At 37.0% G+C, this 15,509-nt stretch overlaps 2 protein-coding genes across 2 annotated transcripts; both read right to left on the minus strand.

Moving 5' to 3' along the window:
* Positions 1–2,469: 2,469 nt before the first annotated feature.
* On the minus strand, positions 2,470–6,513 carry LOC137713183 (histidinol-phosphate aminotransferase, chloroplastic-like). Its single transcript, XM_068452450.1, has 9 exons — positions 6,123–6,513; positions 5,462–5,545; positions 5,163–5,317; positions 4,942–5,039; positions 4,657–4,765; positions 3,758–3,915; positions 3,316–3,458; positions 3,087–3,227; positions 2,470–2,880 (listed from the first exon to the last, which is right to left on the minus strand). Exons 1-9 carry the CDS (start codon positions 6,354–6,356, stop codon positions 2,746–2,748), a joined length of 1,257 nt encoding a protein of 418 aa, XP_068308551.1. The 5' UTR covers positions 6,357–6,513; the 3' UTR covers positions 2,470–2,745.
* A 395-nt stretch (positions 6,514–6,908) lies between these two features.
* Positions 6,909–11,579, minus strand: LOC137712712 (serine/threonine-protein kinase D6PKL1-like). The gene is made up of 3 exons (XM_068451848.1): positions 11,144–11,579; positions 8,362–10,357; positions 6,909–7,968 (listed from the first exon to the last, which is right to left on the minus strand). Exons 2-3 carry the CDS (start codon positions 10,164–10,166, stop codon positions 7,122–7,124), a joined length of 2,652 nt encoding a protein of 883 aa, XP_068307949.1. The 5' UTR covers positions 10,167–10,357; positions 11,144–11,579; the 3' UTR covers positions 6,909–7,121.
* Positions 11,580–15,509: the final 3,930 nt, after the last annotated feature.

The raw sequence follows: 15,509 nt of genomic DNA on the forward strand, positions 1-15,509 counted from the left end.
TCCTCTCTCTCTTCTTCAAACCGAAATAATGAGCACTCATCACAACTTTTCCAAAAGCAACAAACACCTTTCCCTTTTTTTTCTCCTTAAAACAAGGAAGGTGTTTCCCACCTTCTTTTGTTTATAATTTTTTATAGCCAAAGTTGTTTGGATTGTTGTGTAGCCGAAAGCAATGTTGGCCACTATCCAACAAATTCAACCAAAAGCTTCTTACAAACAATAGCTTTGTTTTATTTAACGTATGTATAACATAATTTAGGAAGCTCTGCCGGGTGGCTGCATTCGATCATGTATATGGCATAGGGGACGACGGCCGCGACGAGGAGGAGGAGAAGGAGGAGTACCTTTTGCATCTTGCAAGGCAGTGGTTATACTGCTCGTCGCACCTATTCCTGCACGAAGTTACTGGTGTTTTGCTCTCGTCGACGGAACACAGCTGAATGCAGTAAGTCATGTTGTTGTCGCAGTGTCTGCGACATCCTTTTGCTTGCGCTGCGGGCCATGCTAGCACGAGCAAAAATGTCACAAGGACAAGTACAGGAAGCACACTCGATTTCATTAGGATTGCAAGGGAATGTGAATCTGTGATGGTGCATTTGACACTCAGTGACGCATGTTTATAAACCAAAAAAGTTGTCACAACTATTGAGTGATTGCTAGCCAAAAGCAGTTTTTGTGGGAACGGTTGCATCACATTCCGGTAGCGTTGTGGTTATTTCTAATAGGGTTTTTATTATAAATGGTCCTTAAAATTGATCTTCACAATCAAGATGGTACCTGAAATTGAAAATCAATCAATGTAGTTCCTGAAAATAGATGTTGCAAATCAATGTGTTCCTTCCGTCACAATTATGTTAAAAATTCTGTTAAGTGCTGATGTGGCATATAAATGGGCCCAACAAGATTTATGGGTTTTTATTACAAATGATCCCTGAAATTGATACGCACCATTAATATGGTATCTGAAATTAAAAAGCGATCAATGTAGTCATTGAAAACAGACATCGAAAATGAATATGATCATTCCACCACAATTCTGTAAAAAAAAATTTATGCGTTGATATGAGTTCAATAATTAATTAAAATAGTTGTCTAAATACCTTTTTACACAATGATTTTTTTTTTTTATTTTTTATAGTAGGCCTTACTCCGAAGAGAGATCCCTTCCATAAATTCTCAAAGGCACAAGGCTTAACCAAGGTCTAAAAAGGGGTTTGGAAATAGTTTTCAACCAACAATAGATGCACCTTAGTTATAACCTCATTATCTCAAGGCAGACCTCGTCGTTTTTTTGCATCACAAGACCACCAGGAAAGCGCCGAACAAGCTCTCCAAGATTAAGGTTGTGAGGATGTTGATTAAATGTTAGCAGTGATGTCCTAGAAGTCAATGCCAACATGTCAAGTCGTCACCAAAGGTGATCTCGATCCAGGTTCAATTCGGTGAAGGATGTCGAGGTGTCTAAAGATGGGGGTATTGAGTTTTTTTTTTATTTTTTTAATTTATTATTATTATTATTATTATTTAGAGAATAAACAGCGAAGAAGGTAGAGAAATGTGGATTGGGATCAGATGTGATTGCAGGACTGAGTTTTTGGGTTGACGACTTTTTTATTAACTATTAAATTATTAAACCTATTTGTAATTTTTTTTAATTTAATTAAACTTGTGTGACCCATTTATGTGTTACATCAGCACATAACAAAATTTTTGACAGAATTGTGACGAAATAACTACATTGATTTGTACTAGTGAAACTACATTGATCGATTTTCAATTTCAGGATCAATTTGAAGTCGTGGGTCAATTTAAGGAACTATTTTGATGTTGCGGGTCAATTTCAATGACTATTTGTGAGAAAAAAAATGACTTATGGGGGCCCATTTATGTGCTACATCAGCACTTAACATAATTTTTAACATAATTATGATGAAATGACCATATTGATTTGCAACACTTATTTTCAGGGACTATATTAATTGATTTTTAATTTTAGAGACCATCTTGATGGTGAGGGTCAATTTTAGGTACCATTTGTGATAAAAACCCTTTACTAATATATTATTTTATATGCCAGAAAAGATTTTGTAACGAGCGATGATTTTTACACTCTCGTTTTGTCCTTCTGTATTCCTCTGGTCATTTTAGTCTATGTTGAATGTTGATTTATTCAATCATGTGACTATAAACAAGAGCAGGAGTGAAAAAGGACAGAGAGTGCAGAAAAGTCATTTCCCTGTTGTAAGTAATCTTGTTGTGAGTTGATCGTATATAAGTAACTTAAACGTATGGTTGTAAAATGTAATTATAGTTCACCTTTGTGCACACATCTAACTTCAACCGGTAGGGATCATATTTGGCCACAAACTCGAGGTTGGGGTTTTGGACATACACACAGTGGCGAAGCTAAGAATTTGTCGTAATGGGGGAATGATAAAAGATTTCCCTAAATAGAAACTCTGCGAGGCATTTCATCAAAAACTTTTGTCACTTTATTCAAAAAATTATTCACTATTTGCGTCGTCCATTTCTTCGTTCAACATTCCTCAAAGAACCTAGTAAGTTATCCAATCCAAATCACGGCGGTTCCATATTTTACACCAAAACTGGATATCGTGGTCTGTTAAAATGCAAGCTTTCCCTGGAATCTTTGGCTTTTCAGCAATAAATTGACAAACAAAATACAACTCCAATCCCTCACTAACTGCTGACAAAGAAAGAAAGAAACTGGTTTAAGGTGCTGTATTAAGGCGACAAGCGTCTGAGGCAATCGATCAATATATCTGTGTGTTCAGGCTTCCCAACAGATATGCGAACATAACCCTTCAACTCTTTGTTGTTGTAGTGACGAATCATCACCCCCATTTTCGCAAGGTCCTCCTGTATCAAACAAAATTGAAACCTCGCTCGATATAGAATGTTCAAAACAGGGATGGATTTACGTGACTTAAACGTACATTATTTAAGTTTCAGCGGTGAATAGCAGGTTGAAAATTATGAAATGGTTGGATTGCATAAATTGGGTGCAGAACTACAAATTTAGTATGATGACACAATGCTACATTGAGGAAAAGATGAAAAAATACCTTCAGCTTCTTAGGATCCATTCCCAATGTAACCTCACAGAGAATGAAATTGGAATAGCTTGGATACGGGTTGAGAAACGGGAGCTCCTTTAGGAGGTTAAAAAGACGCTCCCTCTCTCGTAGCAAAGCTTCTTTCACCGTCTGGTATATGTAGTAACCGATGTTAGAAATACATTTCAAATGTTAAAAAGTCACAGGAGGCAAAGCGAGAAATCTGAAGAATCCTAACCTCAAGATAGGTGGGATTCTGCAATGCTGCACAAGCAGAAACTTCAGCAGTAACAGAAACATTATATGGTTGCTTAGCTCTCCACAGATATTCAATTATGCTCAGCGGAAATGCTCCATATCCTACACGGAGTCCAGCTAAGCCTGCATCATTTGCACATTGCCAAAGAATCAAACCATTTACATAAAAGTTGAAACCAGAAGCGTTAGATTGACAAACAAAAGAGAACCAAAGTTTGTATAACAAAAAATTTGTTACTGGAAATTTATTAAGAGTGTCAAAAGTACAAAAGCAGAAGTATAGTTTTTATTGCCAAAACCATGACACCAGAAATTATTTGATCGATATATTTCATTATTCAATAGTTACCAAACTGAATTATATAAAGCAATGTATTCACAAGTAATGACTTATCAAAACAAAACAAGAAGTTTATGAATACCAGCTCGTTTGCTAAATGTTCGCAGAACAATTAAATTCTCGTGCTTTTTCACCCACTGCATCCTCGATTCGAGTCCTGAAAACTCAATATATGCTTCATCCAGCACGACCAATATAGGAAGCTCAAGGATTTTCAAGAGAATCTCATCACTGATTATACTGTCATCAAATAAGTAGAACATGAAAATACAATATCTTAGAGTGACACTCAGATTCTAGAAACCATACATGTTATGATGGGAGAAGTCTGTAGAGTCATTAAGTCGGAATAAACCATCTCCAATCTTCATTGTGATAAAAAAAAAATAACATCTCCAATCTTCATTGTGATAAAAAAAAATAAGAATCCAGGAGCAATTGTATCAAGATTTTCATAACCGAAGATACAATTCTACTCAAAAACTTCTCTCTTTTTTTTTTTTTTTTTTTTCTTATTCTGGTCTTCTATTTCTGTGACACAGCTCATCATGCTAACCTTAAATCCATGTCTAACAAAAGTGCCATGTCAATTGCTTACTTGATAGCTTCTCAGCAAGATAGCTGGAAAGACTATCGAATCCTTTACTTTTTGCTTACATGTTCCCTAGTAGCATCAGTAGTTTTAGGAACCAGTACACAACCCGTATTAAAAGAATAAGTTGAGTTAAGCAGCTAAGTTGGTTTCTCAAGTTTGGAATGAATCAAATCTATCTCACGTCTATAAAAAACCAGATCTTGAGTTGGGGAAAAGATAGATCGTATATCAATGGATAATCAGTTTTAACAATAATTTTGTTCTGGTGAGTACCCTAAACCGTTTGTTAATAGACTCTATTACTTAAAACACAAAAGGGCCCTAATATCAATCTTATAGCACGTGTATATCAAACATAAGTACGGAAAGAGACAATTTTCAGTTACCTCCCATCTGGATTGTTGGGAGAAGTTAGGAATATGCATTTTGGTTTTTCCTGTAAAACAACATCAGAAATGACTTCTACATCCAAGCTAAAATCCGACTTCCTTGGCACTGCACAGTTCCGCCAAAACACATAGTGTTATACACACATAATGTACATCGAAGTATAAGAGCTGAGGTCTTTTGTCTTTTGAGGAGAGGGCAGATAAGTAGAAAGAGTTTCATATATGAAATAATAAACTTTTTTGAAATATTCAACAGAAAATTAAGCAGGAAGTTAACTTTACCTTTGATGACGGAAGCAGCGTTTACTGCAGCATCAAATTCATACATAGTGAACGTTGGTGGGCAATCAACAATCTTATCGCCAGGATCAAGTACACATCTTCAGCAATATTTTAATGATGGACAAATTAAATAGAAGATCAGAGATTGATAGAGAAAAAAAAAAAAGCATAAAGAATAGCATTTTTTGGAATCTTATACAAACATAATATTCAGTTCTGACCTCATAATCAAATCAATGAGCTCATCAGCACCACACCCAACAAGAATATAATCAGATTCAAGGCCTGAATCCTTTGCAAGGGCAGCACGTAATCGACGGCTTTCAGGGTCAGGATAGATATACGGGAATTTCAATGCACCCAAAGCTTCAAAAACCTACGAACAATATAAAATTACAGTAAGGACATAAAGCAGCATAAAAATCTCGGTATAATGGTGTCACTTAAAAACAAAATGAAACCAAGTGAGTATCAAAATTGTTTTGCTACGAAACCAAGCAAGATGGCAAATGTGACTTACCTCCGGAGGAGGACCATAAGGGTTTTCATTTGCATCTAGCTTGATGATGTCCTCAGGCTTCCTTCCAAGTCTGGTTGACAAAACCTGTAGCAAAAGAAACTTATCTGTTGGTTTGGACATAAATTTACTAATAGAAATGGTTAATAAAACAATGGAACGCATCGAAGATAAACGATTAACAATCAACTGAGAGATATCAAATTCGACCTTAAAAAAAAATTACAGTGTAAGTACACACAGCAACCCCAATTACAAGAAGCAAAAACAAAGTATAGATAAACCATTTCTTTAACAGAATGCATCATCCTCACCTGGACACCCGGACAGCCTCTCATCCGGGGTAAAGACCTAATCTTTACAAGTTCAAATAACAATTAAGATGAATCGAGATCAATTTTGTCACTCAAGGTTCAGTTAGAACAAGCTGCTCCAGCTCAATTTTGTCAACACTAGAACTATAATTCATCATACATTCACGATGCTAGTACAAAAATATCGGCTCACACTCACAGATAATTAAAATTCTCAACATGCTCATTGAAATGCATTGTACGGCTAACTAAACCCACATAAACAAAAATAAATTTAGCAAATTCGTGATAACTAGCTAACTTCATACCAATTAGAACAAGAAAAATCAAATCTTTTGGATTCCAAGTACCTCAAATGGCAAAATGGGCTGATAAGGAGACAAGTTCCTCAAATGGGGTCGAATGAATGAGTCCCCAGTCAAACGCTGTTGACCGTCATTGACTTGTTTATGCTGCACAGGGATTGTGGACGCCATAGCCACCACCCTCACCCTCTTTATATTCCCTTCGATTCTTCCACAGCTGGGTCTGCGGGGGGCGGTTAATCGGAGTGAGGAAGCGTTGTATATATCAATCACACCCATCAACCTCTACAAATTGATGGCTGGGAGGGCAGGTGAGAGCTCGCAGTGGACGTTGGTGATGTCAGCAACAAACTACGCTCGTGGCGGCGGCAGAGAGATGGAGAGGATTATTAGGGGGAAAATCCAGTAGAATTCTAAGTCCGACTATTCTGCCAGACGCCGGCGATTATTTTTGACTAAAAACCGCTTTTTTTTTTACTAAAAAAAATTTTGATATTATTCATTTTACCCTTTATTTTGTCATTTTTTTTGAAATTCAAAGTTTTCAAACCATTTTGATTAGTGTTCGCTTTATCATTCTGCCTTCAATTTTTCTCTTTATTAAAAAATGAAAATCAGTACAATGAATAATATCGTTTGTTAAAAAAAAAAAAATTATATTATATTTGATACTTTTTTGAGCTTTATTTTCTTTATAGCATCTCCAACCCTGACGTATAATATATTTTTCCCCTTCTATTCCCCCAAATCCAACCCAACTCAAGCTTAAAATTGGACCTAAAACAAAGCCAGATTTAATCCTGGATTAATGCGACTGATCCATCATATATGTATATTTTATTTAATTTTATATTTATAAACTCATTGAATCCACCGATATACAAAATTTCGGAATCTGATATATGCGCCATTACTGAAAGCTTAAAAGAGCATACGTAAGCTGGATCTAAAAGTTATATATAGCCGGACAGGAGGAGGTCTTTCAAAAGGTAATTATACATGCACATGCAGAAAGCTTCTTCTCCTAAAAATTGTGACTTTCCTCTAAAATAACTCAAACTCCAGGTGCTCTCCCGTCGCCTTAAACTCCAAATACTTGGTATTCTCCTGAGCAGCAGGCATGTCTGGGATCTCAAAATCGCAATACTCGGGCAGTTCTGGCGGAATGGCGCAGCGTATCAGTGCCCAATTCAGGCCCTCAAAGAACGGGTGCTGCTTGATCTCACCGGCCCCTTTCTCTGATCCCAACCGATTCTCTGGCTCCTTTACCAACAGACCTCTGATGAGATCTCGAGCCTGGAAGCTAACAAGGGAGCCCTCTGGGAACCTTAGGCTCTGCAACACCACATTGGCCAACGTTTCCTCGTTGTTAATACCCTTGAATGGTGTTCTGCTGTACAGAAGTTCGTAAAGGAAGATTCCGAACGTCCACCAATCAACTGCAGCTCCATGACCCTCTCCTTTGATGATCTCCGGAGCCAAGTACTCATGGGTCCCGACAAAGGAATTGGACCGCGCATCAGTAGGCTCTGCCACAAGCTGCAGCAATGATCTGACATGGGATGCAGGGTCATTTTTGGACTTTTTTGCTTTTGCAGCAGCAGGTAAAAACCTAGGGCTGAAGCATGGGACTTGACAGGAGGGTTCAATGCAGAAGGGCTCGGCGCAGCTAGATTGTGTACACGGACCAGACACTCTTGCACGATCAACATCGCATGAAGGTGATTTCAATAGAGTTGGACTGACAGCGCACCTGAGAGACAGGTCAAAATCTGTGAGCATGATATGACCATCTTCCCGAACTAGAATGTTTTCTGGTTTCAAATCCCGATAAACTACCCCAAGCATGTGTAAATACTCCAAAGCAAGGAGAATTTCCGCAACATAGAACCTGAAAGCACAAAGTTTAAATTAGTATTGTAATGGTAAAATTCCAGCATCTAATTTAATACACGAAAAAGTATTAGATCAGAGGACATGAACCTAATGGTCCGTTACTCTATTGAATTTGAAGTAAAGCTCTTTAGAGATGACCCAGAAAAATAAAGACCAAAGACAATTCAAGATGTCATGTAAGCATTTCTCAAAGAGAAGAGAAGGTGAATAGCTGACTGGAAAAAACACATTAAATATAATTTTAGTTGGGGAGGTGAGTGACAAGGGTGTATATTTTCTTAGACATGCATCTTGTAACCTAATGCTTGACTGCAGATAATATCTCAATAGCATCCAAAACAAAATGTAGAAGTTCGATACGTATAGGTGTTAATTAAAATAATTCTACCTTGTTGCTGCTTCAGAAAAACACCTTCCAATTTGCTTCTGTCGGAGGACATGAAGATCTCCGCCTGGGCAATACTCCGTAACTAAACATGACAAATTATCTGATGTAAACTGGGTATACAGTGTAGGGAGAAAAGGATGATCAAGCATCCTCAGTATTTCGCTTTCGGTCTGCGCCCTTGGCATCTTCTTCCTTCTAGCCAAGAATTCATTGTCCATTACCTTTATGGCAAAAAGACAGTTCGTACTAATGAGCTCAGCAAGATATACAGTTCCTATGTCTCCACAACCAAGCTTTTTCAAAAGATTGAAGTGTCTCAAGCCCAGGGATCCATGCTGCAACCGAACATGACGGATGGCCTCCCACCTCACATCCTTTGACATGTGAGGTTTATTGCTATAACTAGATCCACTTACATTGCTTTCGTCACTCAAACTCGTACTACTACTATGATCACCTTGGCTACTTTTTGAGCTTTGGGAGAATTCCCCTTTTTCTTTTGATTTGGAGTTCGTTTTTGATTTCATGATGTCAGCTCCTCCTGTATTGCCAGTCTTATTGTTGTCCAAGGTGAAGCCTGGTTTACCTGGAGTGCTGTACACATTACTTGAGTTTATTTCAGTAGTAAGACCGTTAAACTGGGGAGACAAAGAACCTTGATTGGATTGTTGTCCAGCACCTTGTATTGCACATTGGCATCTCTCACAGACCAGTTGTCTTGTCTTCTTCTTTAAGATATTCCTATTCCTGCTGGCTTGTTTTACAGAGCGGACGGTATTTCTGGATACTTTGCTTGCCGGATTTACATTCACCAAACTAGATGAAGAAGGTACTACATGCAACTTGACTTTTCGCCCTGGTTTTGCTGCTGATACCTTATTCGCTAACTTGGTCTTGGCAGGAACATTTTGAACAAGTCCTGAAGTATTGCCACTTGTAGATTTAAGTTTCTCTTTCTTCCCCAGCTCTGACTTAGTTTTTGTCCGTAACATGGTGTTGGAAGGGACATTTTCAGCAAGTTCTGAAATATGGTCATTCGTAGATTTATTTTTCTCCTTCTGTCCCAGTTCTGCCTTTACCGTTTGCTTCCCTACTGTCCTTAACTTGCAACTGGAAGTACTTTCATTTTGCACTATTGTGCTCCCAGAATTATTTTCCATTTTCCCAATGGCAAATCGAGGAGAAGAATGTCCACTCTGGCTTGATGACTTCATCTTGGACATTTGAGGATGCTCTGACAGCTCCTCGCAAGAATTTGAAATGCTTTCTTCTGGCACCAGAGAGATTTCAACCATATTTCCCCTATCTTCACTTGAGGAGGCGCCAGAGTGACTGGATTGAACAACAACTGCATTGTATAACGTCTTGATCCTCCCAGATTCCGAGGGTCTTGAAGGACTTGTCAATTTTGATAACCGTTTCATAGCAGCCATTTCTGATGCCTTGGTAATAGAGAGCTCTCTTAACGCCTGCTTCAGAGTCGCCGGTTCTGAATTCCCAATCCCTGGTGAGCGAGATACGCCCACTGTAATTGGTTTCTTTAAGGCATTTCTATTTAAAGGGCTAGTGCCTACTTGCTTTGAATGATCTGAACCCTTGGATGATGTTTTGATTGCCTCAAAGAGCTTATTAATATCATCTTCTAGAGAATCCTTGTATCCCAGTTTTAGAACAGGAGGAAGCTTCCGATCTTTCTCACCCCTACTCAATCCAGGATTCGTTCGATGCATTCCGTGAGAATATTGACCTGTAATTAGCTCGTCTTTTGCTTCAACAATTTCAGAAGTACCGGAAGACGAAGCCATTTCTAGGGTTACTCAGTCTGTTCACGTAATCCAAATGAAGTGCCAAAATGAGGAAGTTTACAATGATCGGTTCCTTGAGAAGCCTTTCAGGTTTATCACATCACGAGTTAGACTGTTCCATGCCCTATAAAACTAAACTCCCCACATCATGCTAAATGTCTTTTCACTGCGGCAAATATAAAATCCATTCCCTGAAATATCAACAAAGTATGAAGAACATCAGTCACCCAACAGCAGATGTTGTTTCCGGTTTGCGCTGATTAGTAAAAACAGAAGTAAGCTACTCAGTGAAACGCAATAGGACTTCAACAAGCAAGATTCTCGAAAAGATTTCAAACTCAAAACCAATACAACATTGCAACACTATTTCCCCGCGCGCCCTCACCACTCCGGCTAACCCCAAGAGCTTAGTCACAACATCATTTTCGTTACTCGGTTACAATGGAACAAAATCGAACACTTGACCTAGCCTAATCCTAAATCCATTTCACTACCCTCCCTCGCCACTCAATCTAAACCCCAAGAGCTTAGACAAAGCATCCTTCCAACACCACACAAAAATCATATCTTTCCGACCGTAACACCGGCACGAAACAGATTTCCAATCAATTTGATGGTGTGTAACGAGCATTTTTTATTTTCCCTAATTTCACTTTCCTCTACCTAAACTAACAAATCATAAACTACATGAAAGCTACACCAAGTTTCCATCTTTCATTTTCTTCAAGCTATAATTTAATCACTTTTTGCACATCACCAACAAAAAAAATAATAATAATTCACCAATAACTTTATCCTACCAAACAAATCAAATTTAATAAAAAACAAATCCAACAGACTAAAAATTTAATTCAAGAAAAAATAAAATAAATGAAAATGCAGAGCTTCTTTGAGCTCCTGAAGCTCCAGGAGCTCAAATCTTGAGACCAGAACACGCTCAAAGCAAACCCAGATCGGAGAAACGCGAAGAACAGTACCTGATCGCCCTTCTTCTATAGACGCATTGGGGCAATATTCGGCGAGCAAATCACAAATCTGAGAAATGGCGAAAGATTGGACAAAATCTCAGGGCGCTAAAAACCCTAGAAACCCTTTGCGGGTGGGTGCTGAGAGAGATGCCGTGGCAACGATGTGGAGAGTGACAGAGATGAGGATGGGGGAAGCGGTAGGCGAGCTAACAAACAAAACACTGTTTTCTCTTTCCTTCCTGGTTGCACTGATTATTTTGAAGGAATGTGGGTCCCGGTCCCACCGTATACGTTGTCGGGTCCACTGAAAAACTTGGTGAGGAAAATATGGGAAGGAAGGTAAATAAAAGGCTCTGTATTTTCTATCTAAATACTTGTCATTTTAATTATTTGTGTAAGCGAGTTTTATCCGAAGAAATGTTTGTCATTTCGATTTTTCGATCAAACAGTGTTTATTCGGTTCTAGACTTTTGACCTTAACAAAACTTTCCGAGCTTGTTAGAGTTATATTTTCATCCATTATGGTCGACCACGTATTACAAATTATCTAATAACGAAATATAAATAATGACGTGTTGATCTATAAAGTAACCTAGTTTGTTTGGAATGAAAGCTACAAGTATATAGGACGTTTATACTTTTGTATTTTTATACGATGTAGATAGTGGTAAGGTTGGTGAGGCACGTGGACTTGTCCCAAACAATTTCAATTATTTAATGCATGAGATACTGGACAAATAAGTTAGCTTAAGTATTTTCTATAAATTGATGGTTCACTTAATATTAACATTGAATGAACCAAATTCATGGTTTACCTAACATTTTATATTATATATATGTATGTATGTATATATATATTTTTTACAAGTATAATCTAAAGAACGATATGAGACAAAAATTGCTTTACAAGTGGTTTATAGTTCATTTGATTAAGAGCATTAACTTTTGTATCTGGGATCTTGTGTTTGAATACATCTCTATAGTTTAATGTAGATTATCTCTTGTTTGTTAAAAGAAAAACATATGAGACAAAATATGCAATATCATATGTCAAACCCCATCTCATAATTTACCTGCTAATTAAGTAACTAATAACTCTACCATGATTATGTGTCAACAAAGTTGTCTCCATGTTACAAGGATGCACCATAAAAAAGGGCTCTACCAAGTACTTCTAGTCTTCATTAATAAGAGTGATTGATTGCAGATGATGTTTTACTGCATCGACGGAAATTAATACTGTTTATGCATTTTAATTCGAGTTTGATCCTCATTGATTTTCCTTCCTATAACATTTAACAATTTAACCCACTAACGTAGTCATTTGTTAAAAATAAAAGGAGTTTCGAAAGGGATTCGAACATTGCTCGAAGGGTTTCGAGAAGAATTCGAACAGTGTTCAAAAAATTTGGAGAGTATTCAAGTACCGTTCGAGAAGACGATCCAAATAAGACATTATCATATGAAAATTTCCCTCCTAACTTTTAGCTTTAAATAGCATTGAAGAAAATGGTATGATCTATGTACCATGTCGGTTGAGAATCCACCGTCCACCCATTGAGATTGAGATATGACCTAACACTAAATTTGGCATCAGTAAATGCAATGTTTTTCTGATGTTTCTTATTAGGGTAAATAATTGAATGCAATGTCAGTGATTCAGTAATTCTGTAGGATGATAATATACTGCAATCGCCAGAGAGAGGAAACACGTACAATTTTGTGTGGCCATGAAATGTTTGGTTTCTTTCGACTTCAATGCCCCCACACCTGACCACACACCAAGTACAATAATGATCTTCTTCTTCTTGGAATTGAAAAGAAATTTGAAATCGGTTTGTCCAAATGGAACGAGATTCACTCTAGATTTTTGTGTCTGAAATTTGCGGATCGAGACATTTCACTATTCAAGAGAGCGAGAAATAGATACGGATTATCCTTACCGGTCAAGAGAGTGAGAAAGAGATTTGGGTTATTTAAGTTTTACGAATTTTATGAAGTGAGTTAGTGAGATAGACTAATGGATTATTTAAGGAATTATGGAAACATTTTCCTTTGTGTTTCCCCTTCTACCTTCTCATATATCAATTTCATCTTACACAGTGATTTGATAATCAAAACCATCGTATATATTCTAGGTCATTCTTTAAACGTAATTATGCAAAAACTAGACCACACTAGAATATGTTTAGTCATATAGTTAGTTACTAATCAAAATCATAAACCAAATCAAACCATAAATAACAAATAAAAATCGTGTAACAGCGAGTCTAATTGAACGATCGCGAACAATCATATCCATTGATATACGAATGCATGTACAAATACAACCATACAACAGTGTACATTATGAAGTGGAGCCATCGATCTCACATGGTACATATGCCAACTTCACTCCTTGGCCGGCCGAAAGGGATGGTGGTGGGTGTTCGTATTGGCCCCTCCTCAGTCCCCAACTTAAGCAGTGAACATGGGAAGCCATGATTAGCATATAAAGTGACCAATTAATTTGGTAATCCCAAGTCCTTAGGCACCTAAAGTGAAGCCATCAAATCTTCTTTTCTTTCTTTTTTCTCTCCTTAATCAATGCTTAGTAGATAAAAAGCAATTTGCTTTTGGGATATCAAAAGGTTTTGGATGAAATGATATTGTTGAAACTTGAAAGCCAGCCTTCTAACTGCTTCCATTAGGCAAAAGATTTGGTATAAGATAACAATGATTAAGCTTTGGATCCCTTTTTTTTTAATTCTTCTTTTGATCAACATCAATTGTACTTCAACACCATTTGATTCTTTGATGGTTGATGGGAAGAGACCATCTATTAGGAAAATATTCTTGATGCCACTTAGGCCGACTCCAACAAAGCGACACATACTCAAATATTTAGATTTAAATTTTAAAATTGTCACCCGCCGACATCAAGATTTAAATTTAAAAATTTTGGATTTTGACCCATATGAAAACCCAAATTTGGATTTTTATTTGGCTGACCCAAATGTTGGGGGCTACCCTTTTATAAAAATAAAAAAACGCACGGGACTTTGGATGTGATGGCTAACAGTTAGGTCTCACGTGTCAGGGAGGCCTGCTTGTCCAACGGTAACAATCCAAATCAAATACGCGCCTTTCAATTTCTAGATGTTGGCTATCAATGGTCCAGATCAAAATCTTTTTTTTTTTTGGGGCAAACTTTTGAATTTGATCTAACAGTCGAGATTTTTTTTCTTTTATTTTTTTCAAATCCAATGGTAAAAAAGACCCGATGGCTAAAATTTAAATTCAATGGTCAAAATAATAACATAAATTTTTGTGTATAGAAGTTTGGTTAGTAGAATGGTTGGTTGGTGTGGTTTGTTTGGTTTTTTAACTTTTGTTGCAATTTAAATTTGGTTAAGTTAAAACATTCGTACATTAAATTAAAATAAACTAACTCAAACTTTTAATTTTGGGTCTAAATCCTAACAGAATTCACAACAGAGCTTAAATCCTAATTTTTTTTTTACCATATGGGTTATCTTCCGACTACCTTATCATCACGTAGACTATTACTCCAATTAGGCCTTATACTTCTATATCCAATCTTTCTTTAACAAAACATCGAGTTATACGAAAAATAAATAGGTGATATTAAAAATAGAAGATCTAGCAGTTAAGGACATCAAATCTAATAGCTAACACAACCATAACAGTAAGTGCTACGTAGCATTGAAGCCAAACTCTTTAATATATTCGACTTCATTTCTCCCATCTTTCTTCTTCCTATTTCCCATATCTTTTACCTTCATTTCATTTGCATAAGCAGGCTTTTGACTCTGGATAACCTAATAAGCCCAACATGATTCGAACACTTTTTTGGGTGAAAACACGATTAGTAATATATTTGAGTAAACTGGGCTTTGACTCATTTTCGTAGATCCAATTGACTATAACCCAATCAAATGCCGCCTCAGGGCCCATATTTGAGTGAACTGGGCTTTGATCATAGTGCTGCTGCTGTTGATTCCGAAGCGTATGCATTTTTTTCTCAACATCTTATTCATCATAATTTAATGAGTTTAAATTTTAAAATTTATGTCTGTTCAATGTCCACAATGTAGATATCAAAAGTTAAATTCCTATAATTATAATAAATAGAACGATGAACATCATCATCCTTTGAGGATTATGAAAAAAATATTTACTCATGAAGTGAGCGATAATGGGATCAAGTAAAATATTTACTCATGAAGTGAGCGATAATGGGATTAAGTGTTGGTTAGTGAACAACATATGGGGCACAGAATGGGGTGAAGAGGTCACGTGTTGGCCGCCACGTCTTACAAATTCAGAGGAAAAATTAGTCTTTCCATTCCAATTTGGGCAATAGAAAGTTAAA

The sequence above is a fragment of the Pyrus communis genome, chromosome 13, assembly GCF_963583255.1.
Source record: "Pyrus communis chromosome 13, drPyrComm1.1, whole genome shotgun sequence".
In the NCBI taxonomy this organism is placed as follows: Eukaryota; Viridiplantae; Streptophyta; class Magnoliopsida; order Rosales; family Rosaceae; genus Pyrus; species Pyrus communis.